Here is a 20196-nt window from a genome sequence, read left to right on the forward strand (position 1 = left end):
ACTCTCTTGGCTGGTGCAGTGTCACTGATTTGTGAGATGGCTTGACATGTATAGTGCATGTTCTTGGGAACCTCCATGAGGCCCCAATCATCGTTGCCTTGTATTTGCTCAATTGGGCCGTGATTATTTTTAGCGTGACTTCACAGGTCTTCATCATCAAATATGAACATTGTAACCTCCCCAATCCTTGGGTCATAACCCCCTTAACCATAACCATTACAGACTCACCCTACTTCTTCCACCTTCACCACATACAAGGTTGAGAAGGTCATCCAGAATCTTCGACATGTACCTTCATTCGCAACTACAAGGCAGTAAACCCAATGTAGCAGATCACCCATTAAACACAAGATCATGTGTTGAATTGTGAGCACCACCTTATAATGATGGTATTTATTATGCAGATGCATCCAAGGCATTTTTATGCTATAAAAAAATTTGAACAGTGCTATAGAATGTCTGAGTGAAATTAAACTTCAGACTGATTGGAAGGGTATACATTTGAAATTACCCTTCAGGCTCTTAGACCAGGTTGTTTGCTAACGTTATTGAACTTCCAAGTTTATCATTGCATGTAGTTATAATTCATTTACCGTTGTTGATCAGTTGGAACAACCGATATAATGTGCCACTGTAAAAAACACTAGAACTAACGTGATTAGACTAAGGAAGCATGTACAAGTTGTCTGGACATATATTATCTTATCATTATCCAAACAGAGCTATTGATATATGAGGAGATTGTACATAGAGGCATGAATAATCTTCAGTGTGCAAATAGAGGTATGGATATATCCAGCTTTTTTTATAAATTAAACTTCTTCATCAGCCATTAAAGCCGGTCGCATAACAAGGTAGAGAGCTGGACCTACAACTGGGATAAAAGCAAGGAATGTTGCCCAACTTCCCTCCTTTGACCTGCAAAAATGTGACACAGGAAACATATTTAATCCAAAATTTCACATTTGCCTTGCACAAATGCTTTGTTTCACTTCCAATGATATCATGTCAGGTATGGTATATGTCCCTTCTTTCTCTTTTGAACTAATAATATTTGTGAAGGTCTAATAGGGAAAGCCCTCCATGTATGTAGCTTCTGCATTAGATCATAACTAGTTTATTATATTGTTGCCACATACCACTTTCGAACGTCAATGTCATTGAAGACCCAAAATGGTATCAATGAGTTTAATGCCAGAAAGTCCAGAGACATAACGTGGATCTGGAAATAAAGAACACCAAAAGAACTTAACATTAATAGTCCTTGTCAATTTGTGGTGCAAACTAATAGTAGGATTTCTTAGTGTATTTATCCTTGAGATGTTCCAAACAATTCAAGTTCATTCCTTTGGATGCAGCATTATTCTCAAATAATGCATCCATGAAAACTAAGATTTTTAAGGAAATTTCCTTACAAATCTGCTTGATCGGAAATACTTCAGAAACTCTGCCCACGATTCTTGGCCGGCAAAAGCTGCTGTACCTACTAAAAATGCTCCCACCAAAGCCACAGCCTGAAACAGATTCTATACATTATATTTATATTATAAAACCCAAGAACCCATGCACTGAAGATTTTTTAGTTCAAAAAACATAGTTCATATGTAGCAGATTCTACACATTACATTTGTATTATACAATCCCAAGCATGTAATGTGACGTTTTTTGGTTGAAAAAACAGCATATATAAAATAATCGATACAGAATATTTATTTTATACAGTCCTTATGATCCATGCAATGTAGACTTTTGAGACGAATTTTTTGTAATGCATACAGATAATTATCGATGGGCACAGGAACTATCTCAAAAAAAAAGTATACATACACCAGCAAGTATCTTCGAGTCCAATATCTTCAATGGCCACCCTTCTATTTCTTCTTTTGAAACTTTGGGTGGTGGTGGTTCCCATAATCCAAAGTAAGGCAAAAGTGCAAAAGCACCAAAAAAAACTGAGAGGCTTGTAAATGGCCAGATAGGTAACTTACTTCTTGCACTGTAGAAAAACAAGGAATCACCTATGTTAATGATAATTTTGACACAAAATGCTTGTTTGAGTATATCATATTGCAAATGTTGAAACATTTTATATGAAGCTGGAAATTGGCAATTAGTGTGCAGCTCAATTCATACACAAGGAGAACAAGTGTCTTATATTCATAGTTCCTAATATCGCATATGTCCCATCTGGTAGACATATACGAACGTTTGTATATATTCGCATATAATACGCGATATTCGTTTTCTTTTTTAGTTTTAGGAATGAGTTACGACTCTTGACCATTGTCTATAAAAATGTTGTTTATTTTTTATTTTTCATATTTAAAAAAAATAGAATAATAAAAACAATAATAAATATAAATATAGACGAATAAATTTCAATCATACTTGGAGCCATTTCATGTATGAGTATGGCACGAATGGGAAGTATGGCTAGAATTATGATTATATTGGGCACAAATATTCAAGACTGAAACTGCCTGTGAAAATGAGCATAGTATTGCATCACAACATGGCAAAAACTGTTGGCAAAAGTGTACACATTTTATATAATTACCAGTATAATATGAAAAAATAGGAAATTTTCCTATATCTTTTCTCAAAAAATTATCTCAGTAGATCCCCTACCCATCTTCTCCTGTTATGGATTTGTCAGCGAATCAAAATCAATGTGGTAAATCTCTAAAGATTGATTGGGCACTCTCTATTGTTACTGTAATACCACTAGATTCGTGGTATGGCTGATCTACTTCCGTCGAAACATTATGTATGCTTAACCAAACCAAAACAAATTTATAAGATTATATAATACAATAGTGAAGAATTTCAAAATCTTCAGCAAAATTCAAATGAATTTTAACCATACCTTCTTCCAGTGGGGATGAGCAACATACAATAGATGGCAGGCATAACTCCCATCAAATTCCATAAGCTGACTAAGACTTGATTCAGTTCAAAACCATCATTACCCTTCAAGTAGAGGAGTTTCTCCAAGTAATACCTATCTGTCATCTTTCATACATATCATTCAACCGTAGAGAAAACAAAAAAAATTAATCCTTGTTCTCAGCAAATGGTTTTTTTAAATTCCTGAAAATGCCTCTCAGAAAATATGACAAATGCTTAGTCATCCTTGAAATTTCTTCAAAAAAGTGCTAAAACAGACTTTGGAATTTCATAAAAATAATTTGGAAAAAATCTTAAAATCTTAAAAACTCAGTAAATTTGGAAAAAAAACTTTGAAAATTCTTGTAAATCTAGGGCAAGTTGATCACAATCCCGAAAAACAACAGTATGAAAAAATTCTATTGATAAACAAAACATATTGTTAGGGTTTAAGGTTTAGGGTTTCCAGTTTACAATAGGCATTGTTATGGCAATGTTGTATAATATATACATACTGGAGTTTGGTTTGGCGCGTAGAATGCACTGTAGCCCAAGAAAGCAGCCCAAAAACCAAAAATGAACACAGATGAGATTCGATCCATGGACCCACCGCTTCCATTACCGTCGCCATCATCATCACCATCTCCACCACCTCCTCGTCCTTTTCCATCAAAAGGGCTAATCACTTCTCTCCCTTCCACTTCTTCTTCTTCTTCTTCTTCTTCTTTCTTCTTCTCGGTCTCTTGAATCAATCTCGCACTGAAAGCAAGAAAGTTGGATCGTCCCGTAGATAATGTGGTACATGGGAAGCTTCTGAAGAGTCTGTTTCTGAACTCGACTCGGATTCTGCTTTTCCTCTGTTTTAGGGTTGAAACATGGTGGCTTGTCTTGGAGTGGGAGGAGCAGAGAGAGAGCAGTGATGACGTGGACGCCACGGTGGCCATGGGAGCTCTCCTGCGGAGGGATCGCTCATTTCCTGTGCCAGAGAAAACTAATCTCCAGAAATAGCCCAAATCTATTTCCGATTTTTACATAATTAGGCCTCTGTTTTTCCAGAATCCAAAAATGAGAGAGTGCCTCTAATATCTACATAATTAGGCCTCTACTTTTGCTTGATTAGGCCTCATTAATCTACATAATTAGGCCTCACATTCTCTTGAATTTTCTCAATTACACCGAGTGATGGCTATGAGGTGTTGTGTCTACAAACATGTCATGACCTTCACTCTTTTGACATTCCCGATATGAAAGTGGGCGAGAGTTAAAGCTATAGTTCTCTCTCTCTAACGCTAACTTTAGTGGTGTCGATCCCTAAATGCTCGTAATTGTTAATTGTGGAATCTAGTGTCTTCGGACAACTTTGATATATCAACCGGATTAATGCTTCCATTCAACTCAAGCCCAAATATCCCTTACTTTAGTGGTGTCGATCCCCAAATGCACATAAGTGTTAATTGTGGTCCGTGGAATCTAGTGTCTTCGGACAACTCTGATATATCGACCGGTTTAATGCTTCCATTCGACTCAAGCCTAGATATCCCTAACTTTAGTGGTGTCGATCCCTAAATGCACACCAAGTGTTAATTGTGGAATGTAGTGTCTTCGAACAACTCTGATGTATCATACGGTGTAATGCTTCCATTCAACTCAAGCCCAGATATTTGCAAGTCTCGCCCTATTGCCACCACTTGTAAGATACCAACCAAAGCACATCTCTCTCCTTGTATTGCATAACAATGGGACTCTTAAGACTCTCCCTTCTTCCATATAGAACACATCTACGTTTTGGCAAATGTAACTAACCGAGCAACTCAATGTCTACATCCTAAGTTTTGTCATGCCTCTGCTTGTCAAGCTATGTTTATCAAAATTTATGCACAATTCTCAACTCTCTAAAGTTGAGAAACGTTTTCATTGGAGTTCTCACTATCATCACATGCTATGAGTTCTTGAAAGGTTTCCCTTGTTCCCCATTTCATGATACACTTAAGCGTCTTCATTCGAAAACATGGAGAAAAGAACCTTCGTTAGTTGATTTCTAGACCAACATGTCTTACTATACTCGAATGTTGTTTAAACATTCTTCCACAGTTCAAGTTCTTTATTAAACACAAATTTCAATCCTCGGGAACAAACACTAGGGTTCACCAATACATCTATGACATATCAAAGATGAAACAATTAAAACACTCTTGGTTTTCCATACCACCAATTTTAGATTTCTTACCCCATTATTAAAGGCCACTTAACCATTTACAAGACATCACAATTGAAGTATTGCGAGAACCACAATGGTCATAGAGTAACCTTGAATCACATAATCTCCATCACACATTGACCTCCATTTGTGGAATTAACCAAGTTCTCAAAACACTTGTCCATAGTTCACAAATATGAGGAGATTGTTTTCTCATACAAGGGGTGAAATAAATGAACTTCTCCATTTTTCTTTTGATATTCATTCAACCATGTTCAGTGAGTTGACCGGCTAAAGGAACTCCTCATCAACATTACAAAATGAATATTCGTAACCAGTAACAGTATTTCCATACCTTTCTCATGTGGGTGCTGCAATCTTGAAAAGTTAGTGGAGAATTTAATGCAACACTTAAAAGAAAGCAATAATCATCATCATGAGATGTCAAGAGCGCTTTTTTACAAGTATACTGGTCCTGTATATTCCTTGCCAGTTGAAAATGTTACAAAATAAATATTGCCATTTGCCTTGAGAGCCCAAAACTCGTCGAAGAGCCATTTACATCGGCAATATGGATGCATTATATAAGCAAAGTTCACAACCTTATTTCACTCAAAGAGCTACAAAATCTCCACAGCCATTAGATAGCAAGGATCTCGAAGTTGGTAAAATATCGATTTGGCCTTAAAAAGGATGAATTTTCCCATCCAATGAATAAAGCTAGCAGCTTTATGTAGCAAATGTTACAATGTTAAAACAATCCATTGTAGTCTAGTTAAGCTTGTAGGAAGCTTACACATCAAAGGGGCAAAGCCTCGAATTTGACTTCAGCAATTTCGAACTTCAGAAATGCAGCTGAACCCAAAATTGATGCAAGAAGTATGTGCAAGCAAATACACGTCAAGTCACATCACAGTACCCGTAATTCAGCAAGAAATGAAGCGCAAAGATCCATAAAAAGGAACTGAGGACCTTGAATTCTTTGAAGATCTAATAAATACTTGTCCTCCTTGGTTTTGTATAACTGCAAATCACCACAAAAGCATTGGTTAGCCAAAATTAGGAGCCCATTAAAAAGGCCACACGTCAATCTTCTAGAATTTAGGCATTGCATGATTGAAAATTGGACAAAAGTTAAGAGTAAAGCATACCATCGTTAAAATTAAATGATTGGACACTTGAACCATAATGGTACGAAAGTTTAGAATAAAACATGGCCATCTTTAATGCTGTATGTTTAGAAGCTTGAACCATAATGAAACAAAAATTTGGATACAAAAACATGCCCATCTTAGAAAATGCATGATTTGAAGTGGTAAAAGTAGCAAAACATTGATTATCCAAAATTAACAGCAGCTTATTAAAAGATCACCTACCAATCTTCTAGAACCTAAATTTACATGACTGAAGATAGAATGAAAGTTTAGAATAAAACATGGACATTTTTAAAGTTGCATGACTGGAAGCTTGAAACATAATGGAACAAAAATTTGGAATAGATAATGGCTATATTCCGAAAATCTACAAGTTGCATGATTGGAAGCTTGAACTCTAATTTCAAATAGAAAGATTACTGTCTTCCAAAACTTTATTGTTGAACGATTGTGAGCTTGAACTATAATAGAATGAAAGGTTCAAATAATACACACCAATCAAACTTAATAGCTACATGTAAAAGGAAGCTTGAACAATATACCTGTATCTCAAACTTAACGGCATCACGTCCATCTGTTGTTCCATGGTCCATACCATCATTTTGAAATGATCCTTCTTGCATGGACAAACCCAAGCTTGGGGATGTGAACTGTTCCTGTTTGTCCATTGGTATCGGTGGCAGCCACCGGCACTTCATGTTATAATGCCCAATTTTCTTCCAGCATACAGTGAGCTCTTGCAAGGCTTTCAAGACTTCTCCCATAATTTCTCTTGGATGGGCACGTGACTGTCAGTAATGTGACATTGAGAAAGCGTAAAGTTCTGTTCTCGGACTGATACTCATATAGATAATCACAGTTCCCTGATACTGAAGTAGCAAAACTAAAACAATTAAGTAGCAAAATTAAAAGACTAAAAGGTGAGGCTTGACCTGAAGTCCCAAAGCCCATTTTCTCTCTGTGTAAGGCACTGTACTTGCAGGTCCTATACTGTCACTGATTCGTGAAACAGGGGTGACTTGCATTTCGGACCTGAATTGTGGCCTATCGACCTGTCAAAAAACAATGTTCACTTGAATATTAAATCAATTGGGTCAGGTCTATCATACCTATATACCTGGGGAAGGAATTTACCACATTTTCATTCAGGTCACCTCCCAAATACCCATTTGAAATGCGCCTCGAGTTGTCGAGAATCAGATAGTATGTCACTGTTGACTATATAGTTGCACATAGGACTTAAGATGAGAACCTAATAGGGCGCTGATGAAGTTCTATCAGAGATGAGGAAACGAAAACAATATACCTGATTTTGCACTCTGTTCTGCAATGATTCTATAAGCAGCGTTCTGTCAAACCCTAAATTCACAACTTCCTTTACAATATCTTCATCTACCTGCAAATGAACGACATCAAAAAGATCAGATATAAAAGCTTGTCCATGCATTGGGCATTTGACCATGTCCAAAAGAAAGTTATATAAACAATTCTAAGAGGCCAAAATGGCCTATGACATCCAACAACAATTACTTCTTCCAAATAATTGCATAACTGCATTAGAAATTCCATTGGTTAACATGAGATGGGAACCAAATATGAAATAAAAGCATTAATCACCCTTTTTGCTTGTTGTGCAGTGTCTAAAGGTGGGACAGCGAGATAGCGTTGAAGACGAGACTGAAACCATGGGTGCTGCTTTATTTCTGGAATTGTTACTCGTTTCAAAGGATCTACAAGAAGCATCCGTGGAATCAAATCCCTTGCACCTGAAGATAAATGGCTCGGCAGGGTGTATATACCCCCCTTCAGCAGAATATCCATAAAAATAAGAAACCACAATGAATGTTTGAAAACTGCAAGAAAAGAATTAGCAAAAGAAATTCAGGACTACTTTGATTTTCTTGAAAAGGTTGGGAATATTTTCATCATCAAACGGCAAGCTTCCACAGAGGAGGGCATATAAAATGACACCACAACTCCACACATCCACTTCTGGGCCAGCATATAATTTTCCAGATATGACCTGCAAGTTTTTAGAATAAATCATTAACTTCTGTATTTCAGAAACTTCAAATAATTTCCTCGGCAAATTACATATTTAGAAGAAGGAATATCACCTCAGGAGCCGCATAATTTGGACTGCCACAGCTAGTCTTTAAGAAATGGCCATCACGCATGACATTACTCAGACCAAAATCTGCAATTTTCACGTTGTATTTGGAATCTAACAAAAGGTTTTCTGGTTTCAGATCCCTGTGAACGACCATGTTCCTGTGACAATATTCTACCCCAGAGATGATCTGCAAATCAAAGACATGAAGAAGAGTTTTAGACAACATTATCATGTTTGTAAGCACACATGTTGTCTGTACGGTATCACTGAATGGATGCTCTATGGATCATTTCAGAAATTACATTTAACTTCAGATTTTTTTGTCAACGGTCAAATTCCATAAGGTTCTAAAACAAAAACACTTAATCAGTCAAGCCTTAACGTTATAAATCCTTCCTGATAGTTGAGAATCGAGATAGTGCTGCTTTCAATTTCCATATATTTCCATAGCATTAACATATAAACCCCTCGTCTACTTGGAGTCTCGACATATTTTGAATAAACGTCCAGTTCTAGGATAGAGATTATCCATTTATTTATTTTGAGGACTCAAGTCCACATTTACTAGATAGTATCACAGAAACTCCTAGTTGCAGAATGATTATAAAGCAAGGCAGATACCATCAGTAACTAAATCAACTCATTCCTTGGTGAGTAAACTTTACCTGCTGGAAAAAACGGCGAGCTTCATCTTCGCTCAAGCGACCCTTCTCAACTATGTAGTCGAATAGCTCTCCAGATTTAACATACTCCATCAAGAGGTAAATATCAGTTTGTGTCTCTATAACTTCATACAGCCGAATTATATGTGGATGCATAAACAGCCTAAGGATCTTTATCTCTCGACGCACTGTTTTAGCAAACAGCAAAGAAAGCACAAAGATTAATGATTATAATCTGGAGCTTAGCAAAGCAAGGCAAGCTATATTTCAAGAATAAAACCACTACTAAACCTTTCTCTTCCATGTCCGTCATTCTAATTTTTCTTTTGCTTAGAACTTTGATTGCCACTTTATAACCTGTGGCCATATGCTCAGCAACTCTCACTTTTCCAAAAGAGCCAATCCCAAGCACCTTCCCCATGCGGTAATTGGATAAGAATGCATCTGAACCGCCATGAGCAGGGTTTCCACCACGATTTGAGTTCTCCATTCTGCCTTCAAGTTGTGTTTTCTTACTATGTGAATTTAATTTGACGGTATAAAACCCTTGCCTATTCACAAAATAAGGAGGATATAATTGAAAGCATTGAAGATGGCCATGTGTTCATGGGAAAGGAGAGGCCTCTGGTACTGTGGCAGAAACTGACAAGACTATATTCCAGTGGCTCCTTCAGACATAGCAACCAGTGTCAGGATCATACCAAGACCCTGCAAAATAAGAGAACCATATTATAAAACATGTCACAAGGACAAACAACCATATAATAAAAACATACCGCAAGGACAAACACCACTATGATCAGGCAATTAGGAATTCATCACCATGTCTAGAATCTATGGATTAGTCATCTAAATGAAATGAATGTCCCCTCAATTGGATCCCCAATAGTCAACATACAGTTGGCACAGTTTCCAGTCAATACTGGCTGTCCAAAACTTCAACCTCCATCGACACTTCTTACATTACCAATACTCTCAAACAAACTAAAATTGACTTCCTTTCTGTAGATATGAAATAGAAGCTGTTAGTTTTTAAAGTATCAGAACTTTTATTCTAATGAAAGGCTATAAATACAATTAAAATACTTAGTATCAACCTATGCATTTGACATTTGCAAACAGAAGTCAAACATTTGTAAATAGCATATTGTTGATACTAGTCTTATTTTCTTAGCCAATATCTTAGGCTACTATGTTCATAAAGCACATTGTAGCCCAGTTGTTGGAAGTTCATAAACTTGTAGCAAAGACATCAACTCAATTAGTCATCCAACTAATGGACCCTATTTTTAATCAAGTATACAATAGATTTAGTGAAATGATCCATTCAGTAAACTGAAGTACACCACCCAGTGAGGATTTAAGTGTAACGCACAAAAGCAAAATAATACGGGCTTGCACTTGGACATTGCAATCATCATAGACCTACACACTATAATGATCGCATGACCCATTGCATTGGTTATGAAATTGAGCTCTTTTCTTGTGTATGTCTTGTTTTTCTATTAATTAGTTATATTTATTTTGGTTTGTTGTTTTCAAAGATGAGACAACATTAATCTCTAATTTGGTGTCACAGATATTTTACCTCTTAACGGATGTTAATTTATCTTTCTCTCCCTCTCTCTCTCTCTAGGTGCTCAGCCTATCACAGGATTCAATGGCATCATTACTGTATTCTTAGAGAGGGTTTTGAACCCTTATTAACAAATCCTGGATTCTTATGATTCAGGACTCTATCTACAAAAAAAGCATAAGAGTACAGATTCCTACACTGAGAGATCGAACCACCCCCAAGGTATTATCCAACTACAGATCACTGACTTTTTCAAAGGACCACCGGTGAAGACTCATGGTCAACAGTACACTTGGCGGCACCTCAATGACACCCTTTTTGCGAGATCCAAGTTGATCCAATCATCCAGCTAGATCATTTTTGACAATCTCAAATGCACGGCTCTGCACACCCTATACGGAAACTGCATCAATGGATCCGGAGCCTCATTCTGAACTATCAAGCAGGCCCATCTAGGCATCTTACTATGGAGGTTGTTGATATCATTCTAGGAAACCCATTGTGGATCTCACTAAATGAATTCCCCTCCTTGTTGTATGAGTAGTAGTATCACTGTCAGCTTCATGCTACCTTTGTTTGATATGTTATCCTATCCATTTGCATTCTTTTTACCATAGGTAGAGTTCTTTTCTCCTTTTAGTTTTCAGAGTTATCGGACATTATATCACCTGGTTGTTTGGCCATTCAAAGATATTACTATACGATTATATCCTCTCCATGTTATTGGTCTTATTCCATAGGATCATCATGGAAATTCAAAGTTTCTATCTCCCCAATCGTGTGTGTGTGTGTGTATATATATATATACTTGTGAAAACCTAAGGCTGAATTGAAAGATCTGCTTTTAACTGAGAAATCCTAAGTCTGAATTAAAAATTATTCGTCTTATTGTGAAACACTGTGAATTGGATTCTTATTCTTCCATAAATATGATCTCTTTCTTTGCTCTGCCATAAATATGAAACCTTTTTCTTCTTCATCCATGAATAGAACGTGTTTCTTCTTCGTCATTGTCCATAGATATGACATGTTTCTTCCTCTTCTACTATAAAAATACTCTTTTTCTTTGTCTTTGTCTTTGTCTCTCTGTATGAAAACCTCGTTCAGAATTAAGCACAACTACAGACAATTCTAACATATACAGTATCCAGATGTTCCATTCTCTCCAAGCCAGAGAGTAGACCGTTTCTACTTAGAATACACAACAAGAGCAACAAGAGCAAAAAAGAGCACAAACAAAACTAAATACTTACCCTAAATTCAGATCATTTCAGAGCAGAAGCCAGAGACAGATACACAACAATAAATACAAACCCAAACAACCATTTATTCGGAATTCAGATCATTTCAGAGAAGATACAGATAGAAACCAAATATATATGTACACATATGCAGACATAAAACAACAAAATCAAACAAAAGAGGGGGGGAAACAGTTACTCTAAATTCAGATCATCTCAGAGCGGATACAGAGACAAATACATAGCAACAACAACAACAAAAAAACAAAAACCCAAAGAAAGCAGACCCCTTTGTTCTGAATTCAGATCATTTCAGAGCAGAGACGGATACAGAGTGGTGGTATACCTGGGAAACAGAGAGAATATCTCTCTGATGTGGGAGGGGGGGGGGCACAGAGCAGAGTTGGGAGGAGACCAGATCAGAGAGAGACAGAGAAACAGAGACTAGGAGAGAGAGAGAAGGAGCCCTTCCTTTTCACACTACTAGCGCCCACTTGACCCACCAAAACAAACAGAATCAAACACTACTTACTGCTCATATAGATTATCACCATCATTATTAGTTCACCATTTTGTGTATCTTATAGACACACACATCCTCTCTGTATGTATCAATTCATGTCCGTAACCACGTATCATCCCGTCGGCTATTATTATGTGAGAGCCACATTAGTGATGTTACAGACTACTCTCGGCTCCGCTGATTCGAACTGATTTGTTGCGAAGGAGAGGTGGCCCCGGGAATGCTCAATAAACATTCGTTTGTTTTTGTCGTTGGCTCAGATTCCCTCGATCCCGATTTATTGTATCTGCACGTGAAACATGATGGGTATGGGCTATGAGTCAGTAATCACGTTGAACATCGTTAGAGAACTCATATAGTGGACTGTGTCTCGGTGTGAAGGCCGACTGAACAAACAATAAATATATACCACACCACAACATGGTAGTTCAAAATTTATTGCTCTTGATTATCATCTCGTCCTTTAGAGCGAGTGCCGTCGGATTTGTTCTATCTATCCCCAATTTGAAAAACAGTACATCAACTACATGTATATGGAGTCATGGATGCATAAGTGCTTCATCGAAAAATTTCTTGTAGTTTAGTACTATGGCATGTCACAATGCCAATATCATATCTCGTGTCCAATTCAAATTGTCATTTGATCCAAAATATATATATAATGTAGTGCAAAATCCCAAGAGGTTAGTTAAAATAGTTCTAATAGTGTGCCATTTAAGAAAAAGTGTTCATACAGTCAGTTCAATTTTCCATTCAAACAAAAATAACCCCATAAAGTGGATGCTTTAGTGTTTGCTTGAAAAAGTTAACGTGGTCCATTGGGCTTAATTAATTATGTGATGTTTTGTGGTATAAACTTATGTCATCAATTGATTTGTGCCCCACATCATCGATTGATGTATTTCTCTGAAATCAATGTAAGCATGGCATCAACATGTTATATAATTTGCCTGTCAAAAAATATTCGTGATAGATTAGTTCGCATGTAGTGACTAATTAGTTCATGTCATATGAATGTGGATGTGTGTTTGAGCATGCACTATAAACATAGCCTTAACTCTCTGTCAACTCTGGTTGTTGGTTATATTTTGTGTGGAGCGCACAACCCCCTGTGGACATGAAACCCATCAAGAGGCAAAAGTGTCATTCTAGTATTGTTGGTAATACAATACTTAAATTTCAATAGATGTATCTTTCTTGTCATTAAATTTGAATATAAAGGCATGTGGTTGTAGAGTAAACATGGAAACTATGAATGTTTTGAATAGAAATTATGGCCTATTGATATAGTTTATGCTTTATAACCTCTATGTTTATGCCCTATTACATCAATCACGAATGGACATTTTCACATGAATGGTTCATGATCAATCGGAAGTTTTCCCAATACAAACACTTGATCCATCTACCAAGGGCCACTAGGTGTATAGAGAGTCGAGACCGTGGAATATTTGTGTTACACAATTTGTTTCAAAAATGGCCAAGGGTAAATTCCGTAGTTGAATGAACTCCTCCAATTTGGTGGGAAATTTTCATTTGCTTTGTATGTGGTTGCATTATGGATGTGGAATGTAACAACTCTTTGCTTAGAGATATTAGTTTCAAACTTCATGCACAAGCCAAAGTTAGGTTGCAAGATAAACATCTAACTTTTATGCACCTCTAGTTGAGCAAGTAATTAGCACAAAGAGTTACAGTAAATATTTTGGCCGTACATGGTGGAATAGTCCAAAAAGGTAACAGAGACGTCCGTCTCTTTAGTGCACACCCTTTGTATATGTGTATGTATTGGGGGTGAAGAATGAACAATAAATTATATGTGTTCAATGTATATGATAATTTAAAGTATTTGTACATGCATGATGTGGGCCATATACTTATGACATGAAAGAGATATATCGATTTGGTGTCTTCTATGACGTTGGATGTAATGCATAGGTGAATCACATGTCCTAGATTCGCAATGCATACATTTCCAGAACCAATGAAAGTCTTTGACTTTGGGGGTGTATGAAGCCATGTTATCATTTCTTGTGTGTTGGACAAGTTACGAAATTTAAGAGCATGGAATAAAGAATATGTTTGTTGTCTGAATGAAGTAAATTATATGTGAATCAATATATTGATTACATATTTGAAAATGGAGATATCGATAAGTGATTTGGTGTGAATTATTACAATGTCTGATTTAATTTTGAATGTCAACGAATAATTTCATGAAGAAGAAGAATAAAAACCAAGAGGACATTCATGAGCAACAATTGATGACGAATGGTAGAATAGGTGATTGTTCTTGCATTTAAAAGTCTAAGGATGAAGCCAACCTTTTGATGCCACATTTGAATGGACAATAACAAGCTTGAAATTGGGTGTGTTACATCGCCTCTTTCATGTAACCGTCTTGTGCTATAAAATGGCCATTAGCATGGAAGTATTTGTCCATCTCTAGAAAGAAACTTTAGACAACATTACAAATGTTCAAGTTGATGTCATATCCACCAACATAAATGAATGCATGCTATAAAAAACATGTTATTACATGTTTATGGAACTAGTTTGACGATGCACACATGCAAAGTAATGTTTCTTGGCAACTAGACATTTCCATCTGTGGGTCATGTCAAGGACCATGTTAATTAATGGAGTTTCTAATCATGATAACCATCTAGGTGAAACCCGATAGTTATAAAGGGTGATGTGGTTTGAAGCACATTGTATGATTTATAGTTAAGGATACTATGCTATTATGACATGCTTGACTTGAGGTTCTAATTGGCATAATTAAATTGAAGTTATTAGACTTCCTATTTGGTGAAAGCCCAAATTCTAATTAGAAATGTAATCATCAAATTAAGCTTTTGATTCTTGATTGACACGTTTGCTTTCCACGTAAATTAAGTTTTTTTATTTGAGTAACTATGATATACCCGCTTTCAAATTACAAAGAAAATATGTACTTAAAATTTTAACACTTTTTTTTTCCATAAAAATTATGCCCGCTATGATATACCCGCTTTCAAATTACAAAGAAAATATGTACTTAAAATTTTAACACTTTTTTTTTCCATAAAAATTATGCTCCATTGGTATTAAAATTAAAAAGGCAAGAGGCACTATACAAATAGAATATAATATTTTCCATCTCTACAAGTATATATCATCAAAGAAAGGATCAAATATAAGTGATGACATTTGGCAAGATAAGGATAATTATAATCTATGAAAACAAATCTCTTGGCAATAACACCTTTGCTATATACCACATATAAGCAGATCTCCCCATAACCATACTCAACATATAAACAAATTCCCGCAGTCCAAGAGAATACATTTCTTGTTGGTAGTCATGCTCAACACACTCTGGTTGTCCACCATGTTTGTTGGTAGTCCTGCTCAACATATATACCTTGTTTGTCCACAAGATATTGCTTTTGGCAAATTTTTGTACATCAAGGCCTTCTTCATCTGTTGCAGTTGAAGACACCAAAACAGTCCATGATGCACATGCCGCTTGAGGTAAAACATGATTGGCCGCCTTGGACAGCCCCCATCTATCCTCTCCTATGTTGAACCAAACTTATTCCTAATCGTGGGTTAACACATAATTAATCTTAATATTCATGTGATTGAAAGCCTTCTCTTCGGTTGAAGAACATATAGGTAATTTAGTAAGCTAACTTTTTGTGCTTTTTTGAGGCATATAAGTATCTTTGGGTAGCTTTCCTATACACATATATAAGTACACAAGTGCAAATCCATACAAACACATATTAGAAACCAACAAACATACTCTCATTTTTTGTGAAACTCTTGCTATTATCCATTGTATTTTTGTAACCCTCCCTCCTTCATCTATGTATGTATAGGAATCCCATCAAGCTATTTCTCTTTCTGTCAATTGTAGAGAGAAGGAGAGAATATTGACAAGTTTTCTCCGTGTCTTTGTAGAGAGAGAGAGAGAGAATCTCAACATATAATCTCTCGCCCTCTCTTGAAATTCTAGATGTGTACTTTGACAAAGTTAAGAATGCTTGGGAATTTTATTGGTGGTTTACACCGTAGACGGTAGTATCAAAGTCATAAAATTGAGAGAACCCAAGTTTGATCCCTTGTCATGGGCTTGGCCCCATCATAAAGATCGCAATCAGTCTCTTGTGGACATTAAAAGGAAATTCATTCATCTCTCATAGATCACAATCAGTCATATTAAAAAAAAAATATCTCTCTTGTAAAAGTAGTGCGTGAACTAACTAATATGACCCTACCAAAAATTATTGTGGCCCCTAGTACAACATTGAGGATCTTATGGCAAGGTGAACCCTCTAACATAGTGTAAGATTAAAGAATAAAAAGGTAAATCCCTCCAAGACAAAGTGCACATAGAGTTTAGTTGCTAAAAGAAACATAGAGTTTAATCTTGCATTCACAACCATTTGACAAAGTTTCCCACAAATCAAGCATGCATGCTTCAACGTCCAACTTCTCAAAGTTAGACACGCCAACCCATACCCCCTTAATGGGTAGGAGTGAGTTAAATTCTTGATGTATACTTCCCCTCCCATGCATTTCTCATGATATCTCATTGGTTCGTGCCTAAAGGACAATTCTTGAGGTAGAGGTGAAATGGAAGAGAGACGATATCTCCATGCTTGTTATATTACTACCAACCATGTTTAATGCAAAAGGTGACTCAAGTGCTTAAGGTCTAAGATCGTCTTTAATATAAGGACTAAGGATTAATGGATAGTAGTGCCTTGAGCACCTCATGTATGTTACGCTTCACTCCCAATGCATTTCCCATTGATATCACATTGCATTGGTACCAAATGAACAAGTCTAGAGGCAAAGAAAAGGGGGCAAAGAGACAAAGACTTATTAGCTATTATAGTGTAAAAGAGCTTACTTTAATGCTCTTTTGAACTTTAGCTTTACTTTGTGGTTTTTTAGCTTTCTTATCCTCAGTTAAAATGTCAAACCCTAAGTTTCTATCCGAAGGACGTGAGCTCCACATTGTATTGAGTATGATTGTCTTGAATAGCAAATAAGAGTAGGTTGCTATATAGACTTTGTGTCATCATTAACAAATTAAGTAATTAATTAGTTTTGAAAACTTACTTAAATCTTTTACTTGTTCATGTTTAATTATCTATGCATGGGGTCAAAGGAAGTGCAAGAGGGTGGTTTGTCGAGTGATGTTAGCTCACTGTGTTGATATGCTCGAGAGTGGTTCACACAATGTTTCGTTTGTCTCACTAGCAGTAGGGTGTTACCCCACTTGACCCCGATAAGAATGAATTGACAAGTTAAAATCCCATTGTATGTGAAGCAAATTATATAAACAATAAACGTAACTGCACCTCGTGACTAAGGTAGGAATCAATTAATGTCTCAATACTATTAGTGGAAGAAGCCATTTACACATTTTGAATTTATGGTTAAGTGTGATGTTTTTGTTTAGTTTACTATTGCCCTTAACACTCTTATTTTATCTGTTAATATGTTAGTATATTTCCTTTAAGTGCTTACTTTTCTATTTTATTAGTGTTAGTGTTTTCATTAACTTTTGGGGGATCTAGAGAGATGCAATTAGACAATGGGGACAATGAGATGCAATTGGACACATTTTGTCATTTTCACCTTATATTGGGGCCAACATCAAGGGTTTAACATTCTCCCTGTAATATTCCAAATTTGACATTTTAGCATCTTGCCACTGCATCCTTCATGCCTTTAGTAATTTATTCTCAATGGTCACATACTTCATAACATCAATCCGAGAGCTCCAATGGATCTTTTACCTTCATCTCTTAAACCATTTCAAAATTTCAAGCTCCAATAGAAGAGACGACCATAGACATTTCCACAAAAATAGTTGTGAGTTCAAATGTACACATGAACCACCATAGATGTCCTTATGCCATTACGACCCACCTGATTGGTTGGGTTTAGGTTTTAATGTGTCGTCAATATTGTTGAGCTTAGGATCTGGACCAACGTATAACCTAATGGTAGCGAATCAAGCAAGGGGTGGTTGTTGACCACCCTTGAGCTAATAGCTTTATTTAACCTTAGTATTTAGTACTTACACTTACACACTTACACACAGACACACACTCTCTCTCTCACTTTATTCTCTCTTGCAATAGAAATAGACATATAGACAAAAGAAATGAATACACCGCTTCTTATTATCAAAGAGGTTTAGCACCATACAAAGAGTAGAGAGATTAGGGTTTCACATAACTAGCTCTCTTAATCCTAATCACTCTTATCTCTAATAGAAGATTAGGGAGATAGAGTGAAAGGAAAGGAGAAAACCTACAAAAGACACCAAGGGTGTTAAGTTTTGATAGCTTTTTACAAGCTTGTTGAGTTGCATTCACACTAGTTTGCCCATTGGCTACAATGCTTCCTATTTAGGTTCACTCCATCCCCTGTTTCCTTAATGGTTCCTTGAGCTCGGGGTCTCTTTTGTTGGTGCCTTGGTCTCCACAAGTGGCGTCTCGGGGCGCTAGATACTTAACACGAAAACCCAATGGAAATGTGTGTGCTATCAGGGGCACACTAGTTAAAAAGTGGATTGATGCATGGATATATACATAGATTGAGATATTCGCATTCATGGCGCCTCCCCCACGAATACCAACGAATACGTATAAGAATATTTCTTCCAATATTCGTTAACTTTTTTTTTTCCCTTTTTTTTTTGAAAAAATGCATTCGATGAGTAGCGAATAGAGAAGAGCTCTGTAGGGAATAGCAATCAACAATCAATAGGGAACAACATCAAACATCGGTTCCTCGAAATTTAGGGTTCGACTGCGTCCTTTCCTCCTCCTTCGTAAGACATACACTTGGGCAAAACGGTACAAAGCAATAAGAGATATCAATCAAACTAGGGTAAAACAAATATGATCCAAGATAGAGATCACTCAAATTAGGTTAATCAGAAGGAATCCATAAAAGATACCACTAAGCTTGGGTAGCAAAAGAAAGAAAGGAAAAACAAAAAGAAACAGAAAGAAACCCATCAAATGTAAAGAGTCAATGAGGTTCAAAGTAGAAGAGAAAGAAGAATCTCATCAAAGGTATCATTTCACATAAATATAGGTTAAGACAGGAGGAGAGAAACAAGGGGGGGGGGGGGGTAAGTTATAAAATTTTTCCATGATTTGTTTACCTTGAGATCACAGGAGGGGATGTCTTGGCAGGGGTGGGCAACAACAACAATCCACAGGTTGTTGTCAAGGATACCATGGGCAAAAGGCCAAAAGCAAAAGAAGCAACAATGGCTATAAGCTTGAGGCACTCAATGGGTTCCACTAGTGGTTTTGATTTTTGAAGACCTTCCATTTTTCGATTAATTGGTGATTTTTCCTTTTTTTTTTTTAAATAAGTGAATTGAATAATTTTTATTATGTAAATTTATTTTCCATAAACGAATGGTTTTATAATATTCTTGGAGCAATTTTATATTCTCGAATACTACGAATATTGCGGATGTCGAATACCACGCATATCACGCATGGGGTCAATCTATGGATATATATATATATAGGAAATTTGTGTGCTAGCAGATGGGCGTGCAAGGAGTTGGAGTGGCTAGCAAGGGCACACTTTTCCTATATAGGAAAAGCATGTCGGGTGCGAAGACGTGCGTGACAACGTTTCGAAGGTAAAAAGCCTAGGGGGTGGACCATCTACATGTCCTGCCTGCCCTGTCCGGGCGGGTTGTCCGCCCGCAGCCCGCCCAAGAATCTCCCAAATGTCCACCCTCCCCCCTCACTTGTGTTAGTTGTAAATTGTGTTTTGTGTTTATATTGGGAAGCTGCAAATCTTGTCTG

At 36.6% G+C, this 20196-nt stretch overlaps 2 protein-coding genes across 3 annotated transcripts; both read right to left on the bottom strand.

The window, feature by feature from the left end:
- Window positions 1–449: 449 nt before the first annotated feature.
- Window positions 450–3896, bottom strand: LOC147864497 (uncharacterized). Its single transcript, XM_087320373.1, has 6 exons — window positions 3402–3896; window positions 2867–3012; window positions 1828–1996; window positions 1416–1514; window positions 1140–1222; window positions 450–918 (listed from the first exon to the last, which is right to left on the bottom strand). Exons 1-6 carry the CDS (start codon window positions 3828–3830, stop codon window positions 813–815), a joined length of 1032 nt encoding a protein of 343 aa, XP_087176499.1. The 5' UTR covers window positions 3831–3896; the 3' UTR covers window positions 450–812.
- A 1604-nt stretch (window positions 3897–5500) lies between these two features.
- Window positions 5501–12277, bottom strand: LOC147864498 (SNF1-related protein kinase catalytic subunit alpha KIN10-like). 2 transcript variants are annotated; one of them, XM_087320375.1, is made up of 11 exons: window positions 12176–12277; window positions 9304–9720; window positions 9016–9200; window positions 8355–8537; window positions 8129–8260; window positions 7855–8040; window positions 7544–7633; window positions 7375–7455; window positions 7170–7289; window positions 6780–7025; window positions 5501–6107 (listed from the first exon to the last, which is right to left on the bottom strand). In XM_087320375.1, the coding sequence occupies exons 2-11, from the start codon at window positions 9500–9502 to the stop codon at window positions 5994–5996; spliced, it is 1536 nt and encodes a 511-aa protein (XP_087176501.1). In that variant the 5' UTR covers window positions 9503–9720; window positions 12176–12277; the 3' UTR covers window positions 5501–5993. The 2 variants fall into 2 exon arrangements, with proteins under 2 accessions (XP_087176501.1, XP_087176500.1); XM_087320374.1 differs by having other exon boundaries at window positions 7372–7455.
- Between the last annotated feature and the right edge of the window lie 7919 nt (window positions 12278–20196).

The sequence above is a fragment of the Azolla caroliniana genome, unplaced genomic scaffold (genome assembly GCF_043228905.1).
Source record: "Azolla caroliniana isolate FFs.n. ecotype wild unplaced genomic scaffold, voAzoCaro1.0.p SCAF_5, whole genome shotgun sequence".
NCBI lineage: Eukaryota > Viridiplantae > Streptophyta > Polypodiopsida > Salviniales > Salviniaceae > Azolla > Azolla caroliniana.